We start from the raw sequence: 22384 nt of genomic DNA, 5'->3' as shown, positions 1-22384 counted from the left end.
GATTTTGTGGGCTTCTGATAGGTAAATTCACATCATTTTTAATTAAATAGAGGAAAACTTGTGAAAGGTCTTCCATGTTTGACGTGAAAAATAAAAATAAATCAGCCAAGATGGCAGAAGAAGAACTGAGAACCTCTAGAAGTCTGATTAATTATTAGGCAAATGTCCATCTAATGAATGTTTATTTGTGCTCAGCAATAAATCAATAACAATATATCTATTGTGATAGATACATGATCAATATCATATGTTGATAGAAAATTCAATTTAAAGACTATTCTCTGAACTCTGGTCCAGAAACCCAAAGCTAAGCGAAGTTTGGTGGAATCAGACAACTCTCACTCTTCAGTTACCGAGCAACAACTTGCAGAGCGACTTGTGGTTACCTAGCAACAACCTGTTGACGGACACGCAGCAGCAGTTTAAGGTTTGGTCACTGTGCCTCATAACTACTACAAAATCAAAAACAATGGTAAAAGGAAAAGCTGTGCCACCAGTTTGGCAGTATTTCAGATATTTAAAACTGAAAAGTAGTCAATAATTATCAATATGTATGATAGAAATTTGTTTTTAGCCATATTGTCAGCCAGTAAGCTACACAGGAAGGAGGCAGATTCTTTCAGAATATCAACCAGAGATAAAAAGCAGAAGACCTTGTAAAAGCTGGTAAATGAGCTGGCAGGCCGCTCAGCAACCAAGAGGCCATTTCTAAAAAAAGGCTGCAGACAAAGCGACAACAGTTTGAGTATATGCAAACACTCTCTTCTGATGAATCTAAAATTTTAATTAAACTTGAAAAAAGCCTCAAAAAAACATCCCAATTGCAAAGTACGATGGTGGCAGCATCATCATTCATGGGTTTTTTTCTGCAAAATAGTTTGATTCATAAAAGAAACCATATGACATCATAAGATATTTAATGTTTAAGCAACACCTGAAGACATCAGCCAGGAAGTTGAAGCTTAGGCACAAAAATAACCCTAAGATTTTCATCACATTACCTACAAAGTCAAAATGTCGGGGTTGCCACTGCAATTTCCACAGAAAATGTTTGATTTATAATCCAATATTCAAGCAATCTGTTGAAGTTTAAACTCTACAAAATCCTAAAAAAATGATTATGATCTCCCTCTATCATTATTCTGACATTTATGAAACAGAAATATAACTTTAGCTACCAAAAACATTAAAGGTTTGGTCTGGTGTAACGGCAGGCAGTGAATTTTAATTGTATTTGTAGAAGTCCACATCCTAAATCTCTGATCTACTTGGATTTTACTACAATTATACAACGGTTTCAGGTTTCTCCAATCTGAAACTCAAAGTTAGACTTTGAGTTCCAAAGGAATCTTAACTCCCCCGACTTTTCCAGTAAGATTGTAAAACCGAAGCAATTGTACTGTTAAGAACCAATCCTATTGAACTCTTATATAAGCAGTTATAAAGTGAAGCAAATTATTATTTCAGCTCTGTAAATCATTGACTGATATTTAGTTTAGTTTGACTTTTAACTTGAGGTTGAAACATTCATCGCAACTGGCAAAGATTCAAAACAATAAGTTAATAAATTGTCCAATCACAGAAGCTTTGCAGAGCGCCTCAAATGTTCTCGTTCGAAAAGCTTGAGACGTTGATGAAGGTGATAGAAGGGAAGGTTTGAAGGAAAATATTTAAATGTAAAACATACTGGATATGGTTTACAAATAACATTGGCAGTAAAATGTGTATTGAAGATGTAATTCACAGGATATTTAGTTTGTTTTGGGACCATTCTCTGGAAATCTGAGATATAGTTGTGTATGAAAATCTGAGCATTAACCATGCCGAGTTCAAGTCACTTAATTCCCTTTTCTATTTCACTCTGATGCTCAATCTGCAAAGGTACAAGTTTACCTAATAAAGTAGAATCTGAGAGTATCTTTGTTTGTTAATTAATCAGTCTAAGCTCTCTAATGTTTATTGTTCTTTCAGGTTCTAAGTAATCCTTTCAAACAATTTCATACCTTTGAATAAACAATTTAATTCCTATGTATTTTAACGTTTCATTTTGTTTTCTATAACTTTGTATTTTTTGTGTTTTCATGAACACGTGGTCGGCTGTATAACGTTACGCCATATTTTCATCGACTGTGGTTCTATTTCCCGTTTTGGGTAGTTAACTTATGGAATATAACATTTCCATCCATCCACTTTCTAACAGCCTTGTCCCTAGTGGGGTCGGGAGGGATTCATAACATTTTTAATATAAATTATGTATTTTGTCAAAATTTGGAAAATATGACTGAAATTTCATAAGAAATCGTGATACTGTGGGGTTTAAAGGCAGAGTTGTGAAGCCTATGTAATTTGTCAAGTCAGGGGAATTTAGTGGTAATACTAATAGCAATAATAGTTAATTATGACACTAAATTATACATCCACTAACTTCACTATATCCATATTTACCACCTAACAGTAAAAAAAATCAATTCACATTAAAAAAAACTCCATGAGTTTTTGCTTAATTTACAGTAATTGAGTAGTGCTAAAGTGCTAGTGCTAGCTTGAACAAAACTATAGGCTCTAGTGGTGTTATTAATTTCCTCCCACATTAGAGAGCAGATTAATGTTTTGTTAAGCGCTTCTCCTATAAAAGTAATAAAATGTTATCTGCGACTGTTTTACTTTTTGAGCATAAAGTAGATCTGTTTAGCTAAGCTGCTATGCCACACATCCTATGCTAGTGCTAACGCTAACGCAGAAATCCCTGTTGATATTTCAGTATTTGAGCCTTTTTAAAAACAGATTTTATTGTTTCTCTAAAAGTTTGAAGAATTTATTCAAATGTAATGGATCTTTAAACACGAACATGTCTTTGAATCTAACTGGTTTGTTTGAAAACCCGTTTAATTTGAATTAGACGGGGGGTTTTGGCCTTCCTGGCAAAAGAGTTACTAAGAAATAAAAAAAAAAAACATATTCATCTAGAGCAGTTGAAAGGGCTGGACAATATGACTGAAAAACTTATCAGACTATGACCGATTCATCTGTTGATATCAATAATTGTCAATATTGATAATTATTAATAAGTTTTATGTTTTAAGTATCTGGAATACTCTCAAAACAGTGTCATGACCTTTCTTGTTTTTCACTCCATGCCGTTTTTTTAAATTATTTTTAAGCAGTTGTGAGGCGTAGTGGTGAAACCTTAAACTGCTACTTCACTCAACAAGTTGTTGCTAGGTAACCAGAGAGTGAGAGAGTTGCTAGGCAACCAGAGAGTGAGAGAGTTGCTAGGTAACCAAAGAGTCAACCAACCAAGCGAAGCCGACTGTGAGGTTGAGCAGCTACAGTCATTCCTCTCCCACAATGCTGTGCAGCTCTGGATCGGAGTTCAGTAAATAATGTTGAATATTGAATCTCCTATGAGACGTATTGCCTTCTGATATTGATTATGTCTATTCTGATACATGATGCTGTTATTGATTTATTGTAGTAGCAGGATAATCACACCATAAATAAATGATACATCTCTTTAAATATTTTTGAAACAGCAGACGTCTACGTGAATACGGTGAATTCTTGTTTATTCGCAGTTCAGATCTCACCGATTTCCCTTGTGGAATATAATACAAATAATTCAATTATTTGCTGATTTGCTTTTTATTATCTGAAATATTCAAAGGAAAATGCAGCTTGGTAAGCTGAACTAAGTAAACTCCATGTTCCTTGAGATGTTCAATACTGTGATTGTTCTCATTTTAATAAGAACAAACTGTTTCATCATAGTTGTATGAGAGTGAACAGGTTTGTAACCTTACAAAGTGACATTATCAACTCTGCACTTTGACAGGTTTATCAGGGATATATCTAATCAGTCTAATCAGTTACGTGTCACTTTGTTTTGTGAAGTTAGATGTTTTTCCCTCTGTGTGCAGAAACATGGCACACCCACAGCTGAGCTTAAATTTTTGACCTCAACATAGCATGTTGGAGTTTAGCGGATTAGCAGTCAAACACATGGGGGGAGAAGTTATGACAAATCTAAGGGCCCCTGACCAACAGGGGGCCCTCCACAATTTATTTATTTTTTGTTCATAGACCATTTGGCATAGATAGCTTAGCTATAAGCTACTGTTTGCTTCCATTTCACTAGCAAGCATCTAATGAATTAAGGAAAGAAATGACCAAGATATACATATATTTAACTTGTCCCTACAGCTTTTACTACTCAACAACAGATGATTCAGTCAGCAGCAGCTCTAACCCACAACCCGTCCTCTCCTGAGTGAAATTAAAGCTGCACTATGTAACTTTTGTTAAAACTGTCATCATCTTTAAGGTACGAGAGAAAATCGGTTAAAAATCTATTTCCTCTGCCTTCTCCCAATACTATCTAGAAACAACCGGTCAGACACAGGAGAGTTTTAGTGCTGTCAAGCAGCATAGCTTGTTGTGAATGCTCAGTTTAGTTAGCATAGCTACAAATGACAGCAGATAAATGGTTTTTCTGTAATGACATGTTTCTCCAACATTGACATGTTTCTCCAACATTAGCACATTTAGCAGTGAGTGAAGTTGATTGACAGCACTAAGTCCCTCCTCCTGGCTGTGATTGGTTGTCGGAACGTTGCATTACTTTAGCCAGTAATAGCAGTTCAGTGATAAGGCGGACGAGATTGATTGTTTTCACAGATTATCTGTCTCATAACAAACTGTCACGACATGGCGACAGCTTTAACAAATATATTGAGAAAACATATTTTTTATTAAAGTTACATATTGCAGCTTGAATAAAATGTTTTGGTATCTAAAGGACAAAATTTACAATAATTTCTATAAATGCAACAAAAACATGCAACAGAGATTTTTTCCAAATCATTTTCTTTAAAAAAACAAAACAAATAAAACGAATGAACTTTTACACAAACTGCAGGTGTGTCTGTGTCTGGTGAATTTTTGGTTAAAATATGTTTGTTCTTCATTCAGTGGGTAGAAAATCCAGAAATGTAACTCAAGCAAGAGCAGAAATACTTCATAATGAAAATACTCAAGTAAAAGTAAAAAGTACAGCAAAGTAAACATACTCCTAAAAATACATTTTTTCAAAAATGTTATTCAAGTAATAGTAATTGAATAAATATAAGTAGTTATTAACCAACTCTGCTCATAACGTACTGTCACAACATGGTGACAATTTAAATTTTTAATAAAAGTTACTTTAACAACACTCTTCAGGGTGTCTTAATATCACATGTTACCTCAGTAAAGATTTTAATTTAACATCAACTTCATAAAAAACAACAAAACGTTTACCCAATAACAGTGATAATTCACCTAAATACCTGCAGCAAACACAAAGAGATAAAGCGACCCGGATTGGTGAGCCACATGTCGCCTTGAAATGTAAGACGATTTGAAAGGTGTCCACTTTCACAGCAACACAAACCACCTTGCTTCTCCGCCATGCAACAGGAGTCCCGTTGGAGACCTGCGGGGCATAAAAGTCCCGACGGCCTCCTGACAAAAGCCAGAAGTGGCTCGTGTCGCGGGCTGCCGCGTGCACCAGAGTAAGCGTGACACCCACGGAGGTGGAGAGGGAGAGCTGCCAAAAACCACATGGCGGCTTTCAGCAGCAGCTCATGAAAGAATGCATGACATCTCCCTGTGTGACTTCAATAAGATAAACCATTCCTTCCTGTGTGCAATTAGCAACAGTTGTTTATTCAGGAAATTACACTGGTGGCCATTTAGTGCAGAGAGGAAAGATGCACCGCATTTCTTGGAGAGAAGCGAAGCAGGATCTGATTTTCCTTTAAAGCTGCAGTATGTTACTTTTGTTTTAAAACATCTGTTTTATACATATTTGTTAAAACTGTCAGTATGTACCAAAAATGTACTCAAATAAGAGTAGTCACTACTTCAACTTATTTTTAATCAAATAAAGGTCTAAAATAGCCATCCAAAAAAGTATTTGAGCACAAAAAGCATTTGGTAAAAATGTTTACTCAAATCATCAATAATTTAATGCTTAAAAATTACATCATTAGACAGAACAAAACATAAAATTATGTGGAGATTTTGGTATTTTATAGCTCAAAATTAAACTAATTACAAAATGACAAAATTAAGAAAAAGAGACATTTTTCCAAATCAGTTTCTTCCATTAAAAAATCTTATGAAACTTCAACAAAAACTCCAAGCGTGTGTCTGTGTCTGGTGAATGTTTTGGTATAACAGGTTTGTTTTTCACTCAAAATACAGAAAGTAATAGTAACAATACTTCATAGTAAAGTTACTCAAGTAAAAGTAAAAAGTACAGCGTAGTAAAAATACTCCCCAGTGGTAATCTTTTCCCCAAAAGTTTCTGAAATTACATTATGAGACAAAAAAATCTGTGAAATCATCAATATCTTCCACCTGAGCTGCTGTTGCCATCTGAGACAATGCAGACTAAAAACAACCAATCAGAGCCAAGAGGCCAGTCTTAGCGCTGTCAATCAACCTCATGTACTCACACCTAAATGTAATAATGGCAGAGAAATAACTTATGTTACAGAAAAACTGTATGTTGCTACCTTGCCTGAGCATCACAACATGCTATGCTAGCTGCGGCATTGCTAAAGCCCGCCTCCTGGCTCGGATTGGTTGCTTCTCATTAGCACTGGGAACACTGGGAGAAGGCAGTGGAGCTTTTTCACAGATCATCAGTCTCATAGCATTATATCACACCAAAGTGACAGTTTCTACAAATATGCAAAAAAAATTAAATAAATAAATTTTTGTAAATGCTACATACTGCAGCTTTTAAGAGTTTCAAAAATATTTATTTAAGGTTTTACTATTTTTTAAAGATCTGTAAAAAATGTTTCCCAAAGCAGTTACACTGTAGAAAAACGATCTTAACATCTCAATCCAAAACAACACTGAGAAACCATTGAACAGCAAAAAAAGATGTAGTGTATAACAGCAAAATTTTGATATTTAGAAAATAAATACTAAATGCTACAAAAAATTCAAATTTTTCACTAATTAAAGAAGTGGTGGAGAGTTAGAATCCATATCAGCCAAAGAAAGCAGCAAGATGAACATTTTCCCTTTAAAACGCGACACATTCGTCAATAAAACTGCATACGTATTTAAAATAAATGAATAAAATATGGCAAAAATCAACAATCTAGATTTACTGACCTAACAGGAACTAATGCTAAACACATTAAAGTACACTGAAGAAACTATTTTATCATATTTTATGCATCACCTATATAATAAAACCTGTCACGTTATACTAGAGTAGAAAAGTATATAAGCAATTATTTTATTACTAAATTTAAAAGAAACAATTTATTTTTTTTTTGTTTAGGCTGTTAGTTAAAATATTAAAAAAGATTTAGAAATTTAAGAGCAGCAGTGGGGTGACTTTCATGACTTACTGATAATCAATTACTGTATCCATAAAATGTTAATTAAATTATTATCACATTACCTTTAATTATGACTGAAAGCTTCCAAGCTTTAAGGTTTTCAACTAGTGAATTTGTAAATCTGTTGATTATTTTGGGGCAGTAACATCCGGCCCAGCGTGTTATTATGGTTCAATAAATTAATCTCTAACAGGTATATGCTAGTAAAACTGTCTTCCGATACGATATCCTAGAGTGAAAATACCCCAATTACGCTAAAACTGCATAATGTTATCTAACTGCTACATTAAATCATAAATGTAGGGAAAAAATGGCTGATATCCTGCTCAGAGAGGCAGAAATTGACTTTGAAATTACAACAGTGGCGATTACACTTCTTTAAGCCAGCTGACTGACAAAGCGCAGCAATAAGTGGGGGCTTTGCTACATTACTCAACATTTTCTAAACTTTGGTATAAACCTACACTGCAAAACCCAACTACTTAACAAATATGTTTGGTTGCAAATATATTTTTGCACTTGAAACAAGACAAACTAACTTCTAAGTAACTTTTCAGTGAGATATAGAAGTTTGTTTTAAGTAAATAATTGCTTGATATCGATGAAAAAGTGTTAAATAGATCTACTTATAAGACAATTTCCCTGTGTTATAAGTGAAATAATTTCTTGATTGAACTAGCACGTTTTCATCAATATCAATGAATTATTTACTTAAAACAAGCTCCTATAGCTTTTACTGATAAGTTACTTTTAACTTATTTTATTTCAATTCAAGTGTGCTAAGAGATTTAAACGAAAAAACTACTTGGCATAACTGTGTATTTTTTGCAGTGTACAGGAACCTGCCCAATGTCTCCTCTCTAATTTAACAAATATCAGAGCAGATGCAACAATGAAGAGCCTGCTGACCGTTGCTTTGCTCCAACTCATTATTACAAGTTATCTTAAATTATTACTTTATACTTTTAAAAGTAAGATCTTATTTATTTTTGCTGAAGCCTGAGGGCAATTTCTGCCGTATATTTTAACAACAATATATAAAGTTTGTTCTCTAACATTTCCCACCTTGAACCGCAAAAGGTGGGAAATGATACGATATCCTTGCGTGAGAGATATCATAGACTAGAAATCCTGCATTGCTAATAATATCTAACTATTTCTAGATGTTTTATCTATTTATGTTTATACTCCATTGGATTTCTGTAGCTAACCCAGACTACACTACAAGTAAAATAACCTATTTTTTGGTTGCATTATGTGGTTTTAAAGTATGATACCTATATTTGCGTCAATTATGATTGTTTTTCAAAAGAGCATAATGATTATGTGTGCACTCTTTCATCACAGCAGGAAGAAAAAGTTCAGTCTTCCTGCCTGTTGAGTCTATAAAGAACATTGAGTACTATAATACATGGGATATGGCGAACAATACACCATAACAGCATGACAGGTCTCCTTTCTGTGATGAGCTGAGTTTATTTATAGTAAAGAAGGACAAAAACAAACAGACGAGGGTTAAACATTTTAGCTAAATCTATATTTGAACACGTGCTCCCATATTTTTCAGTTTCTTTTTCTCCCCGGTTTTCCCAGAACAGATGTCACGCCCTTATATAATACTACTACACTGGTTTTAAGGTAAACATGGCCTCCAGCTATAAGGTCTGTTTCTGTATTTACAGAGGTTGTGCATTTAGTCCATTTCTAACAGCATATCTTCTCCAACCACACTGATAAAAACCAATTGTTAGAGTTTCACGATTAAAATGGATCCATCAATTTGAATACATTTAATTTGGGTGCATTTCAAATGATCTCAATTTAATTAAATCATAACTATTAGAAGAATAGATCCTTATCCTATACTTAACCTCCTTTTACCCATCAAAAGTATGAAGTCATTCACGATAAAGACATATAATCTTGCTAACAAGTTCAAGGTTAGCATTAGCACTGTTGCTAAACCACTTTAAACTTACGTGGTTTAGTTTAAAGCTAAGCTAAATCAATTCTAACAAGGTGGCATCTGTTAGTTTCCTTGACAACAGAAGATTGACGAGTTCAAGTCATTAACAACGACTAAATCATGTTTAAGAAGGTAAAGTAGCTAGCAAGTCTGACATCAGCAATAGTATTGTTACTAAGTTGGTTTAACATGAAAACAATCTTTTTAAAGTAGTTCTAACAATGTGGAATAGAAATGGTTTCCTTAAAAACATCAGATTTATGTACGAAAGTTACATCTGCATTTGAATTAAGAGGCTAAGCTGACTAGCTAGTCTGACATTAGCATTAGCACTGTTACAAAGCAAGCTTCACATGAAAACAACCTTTTTAAATCAGTTCTAACAACGTGGAATATGTTCAGTTTGCTTCATAACAGATAGGATGTACCAAAGTTACCTATATCTGGATTAGACTTAAGAGGCTAAGCTAATCTGACATTAGCATTAATGCTGTTTCTAAGCTAGTATAAAGTATGACTTGAAAACAACAGTTTTACATCAGTTCTAACAAGGTGGAATGTAAATCATTTTTTTGATAATAGCAGATACAATGTACCAATTTTAGCTATACGCCATCTGCATCAGGTTTCAGCCTCTAAGATGGCTAGCAAGTCTGACATTAGCATTAGGTCTGTTACTAAGCTAATTTAAGGTAAAAACAAACTTTTTAAGTCAGTTTTAATAAGGTGGAATACAAACCACTTCCTTGATAACAACATGTACAATGTAGCATCATTAGCTATATCTGCATCAGCCTTAAGAGGCTAAGCTAGTAAGCTAGTCTGACATTTGCGATGTCACTAAGCTAGCGTAAGGTGAAAACAGTGTTTTTAAAAAAGTTCTAATGATGTGGAAAGTAAAATGTTTCCTTGACAGCAACATTTATGAAGTAGGCTACCATCGTTAACTATGTCTGCAATAGGCTTTGGAGGCTAAGCTGGCTAGCAAGTCATTATATTAGCTTTAGGGTTGTTACTACACTAGCTTAAGTTGGAAGCAAACTTTTTAAGACCTTGACAACAGCTGTGATGTATTTATTCTTCGGCAATGACTACCTTAAGGTTAGAAAGCTCAGCTTTTTAAAAAGTTGAACCTTAGCGATAGCGCTGTTGCTTAATTAGTTAAAGCATGGTGGCGTATAAACCTTTAAAATTCAAACAAGGTTTAAACCAGAGCCAAGATGACTTCCTCAGAGTCAAAAATTGTGGCTTTCAGGAAAGATAATCAACTCAAAGTCATTATGGGACTCTTCAATCAATTCTCGTACCAATTTTGGTTTGAGAAAGGGCACAATACCCTGCTAAAAGACGTTAAATTAATCATGAAATACCACATAAAAGGCTGATTATGGTCTGCTACAACGGTTAGATAGGTGAAATGTGTCTTCATATAGCGCGTCCTGTTGCTGCGTGCTTCCCAAATAAGCAACACACACCTGTCCATCCAAACGATGTGACAGAAAATGTGATTCATCAGACCAGCCCACCTTCTTCTTTCAGAACCCGCTCACTGGTTTATCACTGCTTCTTTCTTATGCCACTTTTGATTGCAAATTAATCTTTTTCCAACTTATAACATGCCAACTTTGAGAACAAAATGTTCCCTTCCAGTCAAATGTCTCTCACTCACTAATAATAAAGAAAACATAATTAGGGATGTTAGAGGTCAGAGTGACCATTTCACCTCTTTACTATTTTGAACCTCTGAAACTTTGGTTTCTTTTTTAGGTATGAAATTCTGAATTGTTTTGTACTTGTTAATTCTTACACGCCTGGATGGTTTTGAACCTGCAAAAGCTTAATTTTTAGAGTCATTTCCTTGATTCTGCCCAGACTACTGTAAGGAAATGGCATTATATGACTTACATAAGCAATAAGGAAGTTTTTTTGGTTTGATCAGCGATCACAATCTGTCCTAATTCAAGCTTCAACTGAGAACAGATACATATATTATAATAAAGCTGAACTAAATCACACAGAAATTCAAGCTTATTTTCAAAATTTCAATCATTTATGCTCATTTACATGTAAAAATGGATAATAAATTGAGTTATAATTGGCAAAGTGAATAAAAAAGCCTGATAAAGAGGCTTTACTTTATTAGCTTGAAGTAAATGAAGTTAAACTTTAAGTCTTTATTAAAACTTTAAGTTTTAATATTCATTCATAGCACATCTCGCATACATACATACACACACACACACATCAACCTTGTCTGCTGAACCAAATTCATATGAAAACATTTTTATTTGTAATAAAAATAAGTTCAAATTGTATTCTACTGACCTGAATTTTTTTATTGATTTGACCAATAAATACATAAATCCCCCTCTGAATTACTTTAATTGCCAAAATCTGATTTAGGTTAAAAAAAAAAAAAGAATTGGTCAATATTTTAGCAACGATTAATTTGTTGTTTTGATTCAGTTCTAAAATTGCTGGATAGGAGTTTGTTGCCATTTAAATGAAACTGAATCACAATGAATGGATATTTTTAAAATGTCATTATTGTCACAAATTAAAAAATTTTCTTATATGTATATATCTATATTCTACGTACATATTTTAATATGCAGCTCATTTTTTGCTCTTCGTTCTTTTATCTAACTGTTTGTCATTTGAACATCACCCTCTTAGACTAACATTTCATGTCTGCCGGAATTCGTTTTTATAGTGCATTTTGGACCTTTTCACGTCGTCCTGAAACGTGGTTCTGATCTCAAGTGATGGCCATCAACAGCAGGCCTCGCTGGTGACATAATTTCTAGACAGGCCAGCGCGTTTTGGTTTCTATTAATAAAACACCTTCCCGGTCCAACAACAACAGAGACGGAACAACCTACCGAGCAGCAGCAGCCGATGCGTCTGTTTATACTCCCGCTTGAGCTCCCTCAGCGCCCTGTCAATGTTTTTACTGACTTTCTTCGCCTCCTTCTCGGCCTCCTTCTCATCCGCCAGCAGTTTGTCCCAATGTTTCTGCTTTTGGGTGCTTGTTTTTGGCAGCAGCTGCAAGCGGCGGCTGCGCTCCTTTCCGGAGCCCTTGCAGCCGCTGCTGCCGCCTCCGCCCCCGTTTTGTATAAGCACCCCGTCCGTCCCGGTGTCCCCGCGGCGGTGCTCCCTATCCGGGTCCCCGGGGCGAACCAGGCCTTCGCCGCCGCGTAGCGGAGAAGCCTCCCCGCATCCGCCGGTGTCCTCCTGGCGAGCCGCTCCGCCGCGGCTCGGCACCGCGGCAGCGGCGGAGGCGTCCGGAGGCTGGTCCGAGTCCGAGGTGGCGTTGGAGATAGAGCCGCTCAGGTCCCCGAAGAGCCGGGGACGCAAACTGTAGCAAAGCCCCATGTTGAAACCAATATTTGTCTGTGAATGTGATTTTTCATAAATCAAAATATCAGGCGGGGATTAAAGAAAATCGCAGATGCGCCACCAAGCACCTAACGAGCCATCGTCACGTTGGAGCTCCAGCGGCGTGATCTAAATCCGAATCCGAGGCGAAAATGTGAATGAATTATGCTCCGACATTTGCTATATGTCATCTTGCATTTTCCCCCAGTCAGCCTTCGTTTCGTAGATAGTGGATCACCTGATCCTTCAGTGGACACTGCGGGTCCACCTTACCGTAAGTAACCGAGAGGGCGCAGCCTGGGAGGAACGCCGCTGCTGTCCGAGTGCGCGCACGCAGCCCAAATTCTGACTGCGCAGCTATTAGGTGTAATGCCAGAGGAGAAGGTACGTCATCACTCCAGTATGGCCGCTTCCAGAACGCCGCTAAAAGACTTTAATTCCTCACGTTTTATTGGACAGAAAAATGTAAATATTTATCCTAAAACACCAGATTTATCTCTGTTATAGAAACTCCAGCGAACATTTTGGACAAATAAAACTCTTAAAGCGTAAATTATGATTTAAATTCCAGATTGGAGTAGAATTACTTCAACATATTTCTGAGTAATAAGTAGCATTCCAAGAAATTACTAAAGTAAGAGTACAAAAATATTTTGTAAAAATTCTACTCTAGTACTGAGAAACTGTTTAAATTATCAGTCCGTTAATATTTTTTATCAGAAGTACCAAAATACAATAGTTAAGTTGAAATTAAAAGGACGAAAATTAAAATAATTCATATCAGTCACAAAAAATAAAATTAGAAAAAAAAATTCAAATCACTTTCTTTCAATAAAAACTTATAAAACCTTAACAAAATCTGGTGAGTTTTTGTAGTTAAAACATGTTTGTTCTTCATTCAGTGAAGATACTCAGAAAATCCAGAATTTTTACACAAGAGTAGTGATACTTCACAATAAAAGTACAACATAATACAAATACTCCGAAAAGGGCATTTAAAGAAAAGCTACACAAGCAAAATACAAACTATGACTAGAGTTTAGTTAATACAAACTAAAATGAAGAGATTTTTAGTCAGAATATCCTGAATCTTTGTCTTTTAGCGGGTTATAAAGTAGATCAAACTTCCTAACATGCAGGCGTGACAGGAAACCACTAGATGGAGCACTTGTACAGAGAAATGCTAATTTAATAAGATTTTGTAAAATACTTATAACTGAGCTGAATAAAACCATGACAGATGTAATTAAGATAATACAAAAAGTACTAAAATATGGAACATAATAAATCAGTCTCATTAACTTTGACTATAAAAGATATTCTAACTATTTTACGTATAAATAATAATAAATTAAGGTTTAGCAGTCAGTAATTTGTCTTTATATTTTTTTCCACAAATATCAGAATATCCCAGAGAATAATCTTTTTCTGCAATTTAAGAAAATAAAATTAGAAAAATTAAAGTTTTTATTGTAGTTATTTGTAAAAAAAAAAAAGAAGAAGAAGAAGAAAAAAAGGAAGTTGCCTTTTTAAAACACAATTTAACCTTTATTAGAAACACAGATATTACAAACAAATAAAAAGCAAACAAACTTTCAAGTGCAGGTGGGTAGAGCAACAATGCTTCAATGTATTTTTATTCAAAAGCAGTCATAGAAAAATAGTTGCTGAAAATGTAACTCATTACTTCAGTCGTACTGATTAATCTGATTTAATTTGTGAAAATGACAGCATTAGAAAGACAAAATATTTAATTACCAACAGCTTCTTTAAGTTATAAAATAAAAACTCCAGCTAGTGACTAGTCATTACACACATTATTTCCATAGTTTGAGTTTTGTTATTTTTGTTTTCTTCTGTTACTATGAATCTTTTTTTTTATATTTATTTCGCACAATAAAAACGGTGCACATAAAGAAAATAAAGCACATGTGGGAATAAAATTAGAAAACTACCAAAAGGATAAAATTAGACTCAAAACCAGATCTATTAAAGTGGCTTTTTTTTTTTTGTCCAGGTGTATGTTATATACTGAATGTGTGTCAAGATATTTTGCCTTTAAATCTACATTTTAAAATAAATGTAAAAAGACCTGGGTGTCTGTTAAGTGAAGTCTGGGAAAGCTGGAAGTTTTAACATTTAAAAAGTCACATTTTCTACACATTTGCATCTACTTAGTTTTTCTTTAATAGCTTTTCTATTTTGCCTTCATTTTTCTTAAGTAAAAATTTTGTTTTTGTTCACTTGGGATTAGATTAAGTTCACTTCATAATTTGCTAAAGGCAAGATTATTATGACTTTGTACATGAAATCTCAGGTTTAAATAAAGTAATAATTTGTGCATTTTGAGTGGATTTCTTTTTGTTATACATCAAAAATAATTGAGGATAGAATTTTTAAACAAAACAAACATCACATTCCAAGTCACTTTTTACAGCAGACTGTAAAACAAAACTATACAGCTGGAAATGTTTCACAATCCATACTCAAAATTTAAATCCAAGTTCAAGATTTGTGTTGCCTCGACTTCAGCATTCCAAAGATAATCTTCGTCAGCATCAGCACGCTGAAAACACACATTCAAATATTCACATTATTTTGACAAATGTTGGTGTGTGTCCTTCAGTAGAGAGCGTTACCTCACTAAAGTCATCAAACCAGCCGGCATGAACTTCCAGGAGTTTACGAATCTCAGTCCCATCACTACAGCCAAAGTTCCCGCTGTGCCTGCATGTACGGACAAACATGAGGAGATGAAAGCTGCTGTCATCACAGGATTACCTTTTGCTGAAAAGAGAGAAAAAACTCACCCAATGAAAGCCAAACATTCCTGGGATTCTGAGACGTCAGATAAACTCCAACTGCAGCCGCCAAGCCGAAGACGATGCCGGCGACCAGAGAGGTGAAGCTGCCTGTAGGGGTGGTTGTTTATATATATATTGAACAACACCAGCTAATTTTTTGTACTTTTTCTTTTAAGATATTGAATCAGCTGGGTCAAGAACTACAAGTGGAGATTAGCACTTAGAGCTATAACTGCATATAGTGCATTTCTCCTCTTATGGTTAATGTATCCTGTAGATTGTCCCTGTTTTAAATAAAATAAACAGTCATATTTAGGTTGATGTAGTGAGAACTGATGCTATATAAGATTAACTGAATTGACTTGAACACTTCAAAATACTACAAAAATATGACATTTGGAAGGGAAATAAGACATTAGGGGTGGATTTAAAACTTTGGATTTTTGTTTTCCTGTTCTTGTACGACTGTAGTACTATTATTCATAGCCACTTTCATATACTGAAAGGGAAAACAAGATTTTGTTGACTTTTGATGACTTCCTCGTTAATTTTTAGGTTTAAACTAGTTTATTTTCACCAGTTTTGTACGTCTAATCTTTCAAAAGCCACCAGTATTTCTGAACTTTTTCCTCCTACCAACAAAATCTGAGTTTAAAAGTCTGTTAATATAAATATTTTAAAAAGGCATACCTGCTTTAGCATAACCTATGACTCCTCCTGCTAACACAAACGAGCATAGCCGAAGCCAATCCAGTCCATGAATCCAGCTTTTTAAGAAGCTAATCCCGAACCAAGAAAGAAAACCTCACGAGATTTGAGATAATCCTGTATGAAGACGGCTTGTCTTCATTCGCAAACTGTCTTTAGTTTTAAACAAAAGGCGTAAAAACGCTTAGAACACGTACTAACACACTAAATTCCTGACTAGTTGTTTCAAAACACTTCCGCCTAAACGGAAGTTGGTCTCTATACTACTTCCGTTTCAAAATAAAAGATGACAAATTAAGCTAATTCCGTAACTGTAAACTTCGTTTGAAACTTGTATTTTTATAAAATTTTAAATTAAAAACCAAATAAATTAATATTGACATAAGATATTTCCAGCAAACCGCCCAGTTTATGAAACACTTAATCCTCAAAGGAAGCAGGGCGCTTTCAAAATAAAAGTTGAGAAATGCACTCAGTTAAACGTAAGCATAAATGTTGATTTATTAAACTGACGCAAGTTTAGAATCAGCAATGTAAAACCTCGTAATTACAAGAAAAGCTTAATAAACTGATTATTTGGCAAGCAGTTCCACAAAAGTTAGCAACTTTCAAAATAAAAGATCTCATAGATTGCACTCATTTACATAAAGTCTAAATCAATATTATAATTAATATATACTGCTACAAAAGGTGTTTATATTTATAAGAAAGGTGGTGGTTGTGTATAGGTACCAAAAATAGGAATAACTTAAAAGCACAAAAATCAAAACAAAAAATATATAAAATATTTACATGAATCTAACCAAATCTGGCAACTTCAAAATGCAAGTATTTGTATGGCACAGTAAGTTGACATAAAAGCATGAATGGGTTAAGAATATTTTTTATTGTTTGACAGTCTTTTTTCCGCCATTTTTCTTCTTCTTCTTTTTGGGTTTGCTCTCATCCTCTACAATGACTTTTTCTGATATCTCTCGGATTCTCTTCTTCTTGGCGAGTTCCTGAGCAAGATCTGAGGACAGTGAGGGAGAAAAAACAAATATTTAATCAATTTAATTAACCCATGCCATCATGTTTAAGTGTTAACTACAAGTAGTCCATAAAGTGAGATGAAAGCTGCACTCCACCTTCAGATGTTGCTGCTTTCGATGGACCATCAGATATGGGCTGCATTGGCCTCCACACTGTGAGGCACGTCAGTCTCGCTGTTGTGTTCACTTCCCCCAGTAGAACAGGAGGCTCCAGCTCCTGATCACCACCAGAAATAGTCATATAAAATATATTTACCAAATCCTTTACATTAGCACTCCTGTCTTTAAAACCTTGTCAGAGCCACTTTTACCAATAAGACACCAATAATATAAAATTTCACAAAGCTGAAACACATAAAGATTTCCTCCACCGTTTTCTATTGCTCAACCCAGTTTTTCTATAGGATTTTGGTCTAATGGAAGATGGTTGGACCTATATTTGGTGAACTATAACTATGTTTTTTTTCTATTAAGAGATCTGAAGTTGACTCATTTTTAGTTTTATGCTAAAGTCTACCATAAATGTCTTGGTATTTCAAACTAAATCAATGTTTATGATGGTTTTTACATTAATGACATTCCCAAAGCTGTTAGACGATGTAGAAATTTTAAGTTGGAAAGTTATTTTCTTGTAATCTTTTCTCTATTTATGAAAATTTAAACATCCACCTTAGTTGAATGGCATGTTTTTCTCTCTTTACTATTTTAAAGAACTAAAGGAAATGGGTAAGAGTAAAAAATACATGAATAAATATTGTTTGTAGGTCATTATATTTGTACCAAGTGAAACAGGAAGTCTTAAGAGTAATAACTACAAGTTTTAGAAAATCAGATCAACGTAACCAAATAAATTCACCAAAAATAATGATTGCAATTTCCAAAAATTGTGTGAAATAATGTTACTGCCATATAACAACCAACTTATTTTCCGTTTTTTTTTTTTTTCACCCATCCATCCACGGGTAACAGTGAATTCAGTAACAACTGCCCAATAGTGTTATTAAGCACAGATTTTGATTTATGGTGTCAAAATAACACAGACGTACCTCTTTCAGGTGGATTTTCCACATTTTGATGTAGCCGTCATTTGAAGCCGTTAAAAGCACGCAGTAATCATCCACAATCAAACTGTCGACTGCTTTTACTCTGAAACCACAAAGAGATGCAACAATAATTAAGTGCGCTTGTTCTTCAGTCAGAAGAATTTAGCCTAAAGTCATTTTTAACTGTGGCAGATTAAAGTTTAACATTATCTTCTAATTTTACCAATGTTTCTCTTCAAACTGAGCCCTCACTTGCATCTGACAGAAAATTAGAGAAGGTTATAATTGCGATAATGCCATTAAAGATTTATTTCAATTAATAATACAGAAAGTTATAAATATTTTAAACATGTTTTAATAAAATGTTGACCTAAAAAATAAATCTGACATTGTTTTATTATCTTCTGAAAGGTATCCATCTCTACTTTCAAGTAAAAATAACAATCTTGTATGAATGCAACTATTTTTAAATATTAATCGATTCATATTATGATGAACATATTGAGGGAGATGTAACATATAACCATCATGATAATCCTGCTGCACTGAGCAAACTCACAATAACAATAAACCTGCTTATAAATAAGATCACAGTGTATGATTTAATGCACTGCTGATCAATTATTTCAGCAGATTCTCAAGAAATTTACCTCGTTTCATGAGCCTTGAACTCACAAACCCATTTAGCTTTTTCCACATCACAGAACCTCACAGTTTCATCGTCTCCTGCAACGGCCAGGACGCAGTTCTGAAAGACAAACAAGGTTCAGAACCAGAGCTGGGGAATAAATCAATAACAACATATATCACGATCCACGTGATCAATATCAAAAGAAAATATTCAATCATTTCAGTGAACCGCACAGCATTCTGGGGGATTTAGGCAGAGGAGAAACTTTAGCTGGTCAATCTCTCACAAAACAACTAAGCAAAGTTAGAGGAATCAACTAACTCATTCACTCTTCAGTTACCTAGTAATGACCTGCTGAGCAACTAACAGCAGTAGATTCTGCCACTATTCCTCATAACTGCTTAACAATGAAAAACAACAGCATGGAGTGAAAACTGTAGATAAAACAGGAAAGGTAATGTGACTTGTTTAACATTATTTCAGATATTTAAACAAATAACTAATCAATAACTATTGATAGACTGATATGAAACCCTTATATTGTGATAATTTTTTCAGCCATATTGTCCAGCCATAATAAATAGTTGAACTGAAGAGTGTTTTTACTATTTTTCCCATATTACTTTTACTTCAGGAGAGGTTTTTAGTCCTCTGTCAGGTCAGAAGAAGAATATATTTTTTGTATTTTTCAAATGAATATACTGAATAATGTCCTATAACAAACCAGACTGAAAATGTGTGAAAAATCAACCAATAAAAAGAAGAAATAAGAAGAAAAGAAAACAAAGAATCATAGCTACTCCTTAGCGTTTGATTCCTTTCATTCATTCATAATACAGTCTTGGCGTGAAAACTCACGTTTAAGAATTTCACAGACGAGATCCTCTTCGGGTTTGCGATCGTTCCCGTTACAATCGCCGTCTCCAGCTTGTAGATATCAATTTTGTCGTTCACTACCACCACATATCTGTCGCCATCTGGAGACCATCTGACAATGTGTGCATCTGAGAAAAAATATAAGAACAAAAAGCTTAATATCATCCCTGCGTCACAAGAGAAATCCAAAGTTGTTTTTATTTTCATCTAAATGAAAGTTATACTCACTCTGTTTGATGTTTTTGATAAAAGCCGACCTGCCATTGATGAGATTCCAGGTTCTTTAAAGATAAAAAGGACACACTGGGTTTTTCTTTTTCTTTAAATAAAGAGGCTAAGTGAAGTATTAGTACACATTTTTTAAATACTCTTCCACTCTCAAATTTCCAGTTCTCAGCTCACTTTTTTGTTATCGTTAAACTACAAATGTTCACAATGAATTTTTTCAGCAGAAGTCAGGCTTTAAATTTAAATGAATATAAATCAAATTAAATAGGTAAGTGGATAGGAAAATGAACATTGGATTTAGACTGGTCACACTAACAAATTTAGCTGAATGATAAATTGTTCAAGAAGTTATTGTGATAAATGATAATATTGTTGTTCCGATACCCTTGACAAGTAATATAGTAGGAATACCCTAATAATGTGACGACACATTCTAAAAAAGATCAATTAACTTTAAGTTCTAATGAACATTTAACACTGAAACTGGAAGACATTTTATATATCCAAAATAAATAAACAAACCAACAGAAGCAACAAATAAAATGAATTACAAAATCTCTGTAAACAAATTGTCCTCCCAAAAACGGGCTAGAAAACCAAAGAACCAGAACTTAAACAATAATAAATCAAGCAGAAGTAAATTATTGCGGTTGTTCTAACTTATCATCCGATTAATTGATTTATTGCTTATAGATCGATTGACAGAGGTAACTAATCAAGAAACAGAGGGATGGATGAATAAACAAGTGGCAAAGTATTTAAAACAATAGGACAGTTTGGAAAATTTTTCCTTCTCAAAAATAATCAACTATTCTGAACCAAAGAAAACTGTCAACATTTTCCAGCCTGTGTCGGGAAGCTGAAAGTAAAAACTCAGGTGAGCTGCGGGTTTTACCTCAGAGTCTTGTCCGTCCCGACCGACAGCGCCAGTTTCCCCGACGGATGGACGGAGAGCGAAGTGACGTGACCTCTGAGGAAAATGAGACGAATCAGGATCTTCATTCACAACAAACAACTGCAGGCAAACTGTGGGAAGGTTGCACTCACTTATGAGCTTTGATGGTCGTCATGCACTCCCACTTCTTTGTGCTCCACACACACAAGAGCCCGTCTTCCCCTCCACTCAGCAAGTGGGACGAACCATAGAACTCCAGGCAGGTGATGGTACCTGTGGAGTAAAGGGGTCATAACAAAGAAATTTATCATCAACTATAATTTCATGCAAAATAAAACTAAAGTCAATGCATTTTCTGGCTTCAGACAATCTGAAATAAGGTGTTCATACCTTCATGATGCAGCAGAGCACCATGTTCTGTTCTCTTCTTCATGTCGTATAACTGTATAGTTTCATCTTTGCTTCCCGTGACCACAAACCTCTCACTGGCCGCCACAGCTGATACTGAAGCTGTGTGAGCGTGATGTGTAAAGTCAGGTTTGGCTGTCCATTCCTGCATTCAAACAAACAAACAAGGAAAACATCACTTTGTGAAATCTTAAAATATTGAATTGTTGATTTGAGGACAATTTAAAGAATTTTTCCTTCCAGAATGTTTCATAAATTACCAGTAGCAACAACTCAGTCCCACAGCATTATACTACCATTACTATATGGGAGAGGGTTCTTAAAAAGTCTCACTTCTTCCAAACATGCTTACAATGAGTGTTAACAAACTTTATTATTTGACTGTCTGAAAACATGGATCACAGCATGGGTGACCAGTTTACAACTTCTCTACTCAACACAGTTGATTTAATCCCACAGCATGACACTGCTATTACCATGTCTAACAGTTGGTATAGTCTCTTTAGGTTTTAAAGCCTAGCTTTGACTTTTCTAAACATAAACGTAGTGAATATTATTTCCACGTTGGAAATAATTAAGGATAAATATCATAAAAGGACATATTTTTAAGAAAATTATAATACTATAAAGAGATAATACAGTGCAAATTTAAAAGCAGACTAGTAACATTTTCCTACAGTCACAAAATCACAAGTCTACTCACGTTTTCCCCCGTTTTTACTTGGTATCCGAAAGTAATTTGCTCATAGCTGCCTGCGATGAGCTCCAGCACCGCTGCCATACTGCTGCTGCCAGTTAGCGAGCTAGCAAGCTAATCCGGTCTCTATAACGTTCGACTCTGATATGTGCCACGAGATTCAAGTGACAACTCGTTAAATTCCACAGTGACACCTACATTAAGTACAGAAGGAACAACTCAACAAGAATCAAGTTTAACCCACAAAAAAATGGCATGCGTAACTATTTTTTAAGCTACACACGCCTATGACTACAAAACAACGTGTGGCGAAAAC

General features: G+C 34.7%; 3 protein-coding genes across 3 annotated transcripts in view; all 3 read right to left on the bottom strand.

The window, feature by feature from the left end:
- Positions 1-12974, bottom strand: part of LOC129378015 (guanine nucleotide-binding protein G(olf) subunit alpha) — a 71627-nt gene extending 58653 nt beyond the window's left edge. The window contains exon 1 of the mRNA XM_055058258.1: positions 12252-12974. Within this exon, the coding sequence (XP_054914233.1) occupies positions 12252-12744 (493 nt within the window). The 5' untranslated portion in view covers positions 12745-12974. The remainder of the gene's footprint in view (positions 1-12251) is intronic.
- Positions 12975-14273: 1299 nt separating this feature from the next.
- On the bottom strand, positions 14274-16504 carry tmem14cb (transmembrane protein 14Cb). Its single transcript, XM_055058274.1, is given in 5 exon segments — positions 14274-15313; positions 15387-15474; positions 15558-15659; positions 16242-16283; positions 16286-16504. Coding segments are annotated over 5 exon segments (318 nt in total). The 5' UTR covers positions 16311-16504; the 3' UTR covers positions 14274-15252.
- A 231-nt stretch (positions 16505-16735) lies between these two features.
- pak1ip1 (PAK1 interacting protein 1) lies at positions 16736-22383 on the bottom strand. The gene is made up of 10 exons (XM_055058263.1): positions 22075-22383; positions 21354-21516; positions 21116-21236; positions 20964-21038; positions 20069-20121; positions 19823-19968; positions 18984-19081; positions 18337-18436; positions 17387-17507; positions 16736-17271 (listed from the first exon to the last, which is right to left on the bottom strand). Exons 1-10 carry the CDS (start codon positions 22150-22152, stop codon positions 17144-17146), a joined length of 1083 nt encoding a protein of 360 aa, XP_054914238.1. The 5' UTR covers positions 22153-22383; the 3' UTR covers positions 16736-17143.
- Between the last annotated feature and the right edge of the window lies 1 nt (position 22384).

This window comes from Poeciliopsis prolifica, unplaced genomic scaffold, assembly GCF_027474105.1.
Source record: "Poeciliopsis prolifica strain line A6 unplaced genomic scaffold, Auburn_PproV2 SCAFFOLD050, whole genome shotgun sequence".
Taxonomy (NCBI): Eukaryota; Metazoa; Chordata; class Actinopteri; order Cyprinodontiformes; family Poeciliidae; genus Poeciliopsis; species Poeciliopsis prolifica.
Note: the sequence above shows the minus strand (reverse complement) of the source record. Positions and strands in the feature narration are given on the sequence as shown.

Excerpts from the sequence above, each read along its gene's own strand:
- pak1ip1 (XM_055058263.1), bottom strand. The coding sequence starts at position 22,152 with ATGGCAGCGGTGCTGGAGCTCATCGCAGGCAGCTATGAGCAAATTACT. Across the intron at positions 21,237-21,353 it reads TGCTCTGCTGCATCATGAAG|GTACCATCACCTGCCTGGAG; the intron begins GTATGAACACCT and ends TTTACTCCACAG. Across the intron at positions 18,437-18,983 it reads TTCAAGGCTCATGAAACGAG|AGTAAAAGCAGTCGACAGTT; the intron begins GTAAATTTCTTG and ends TTGTGGTTTCAG.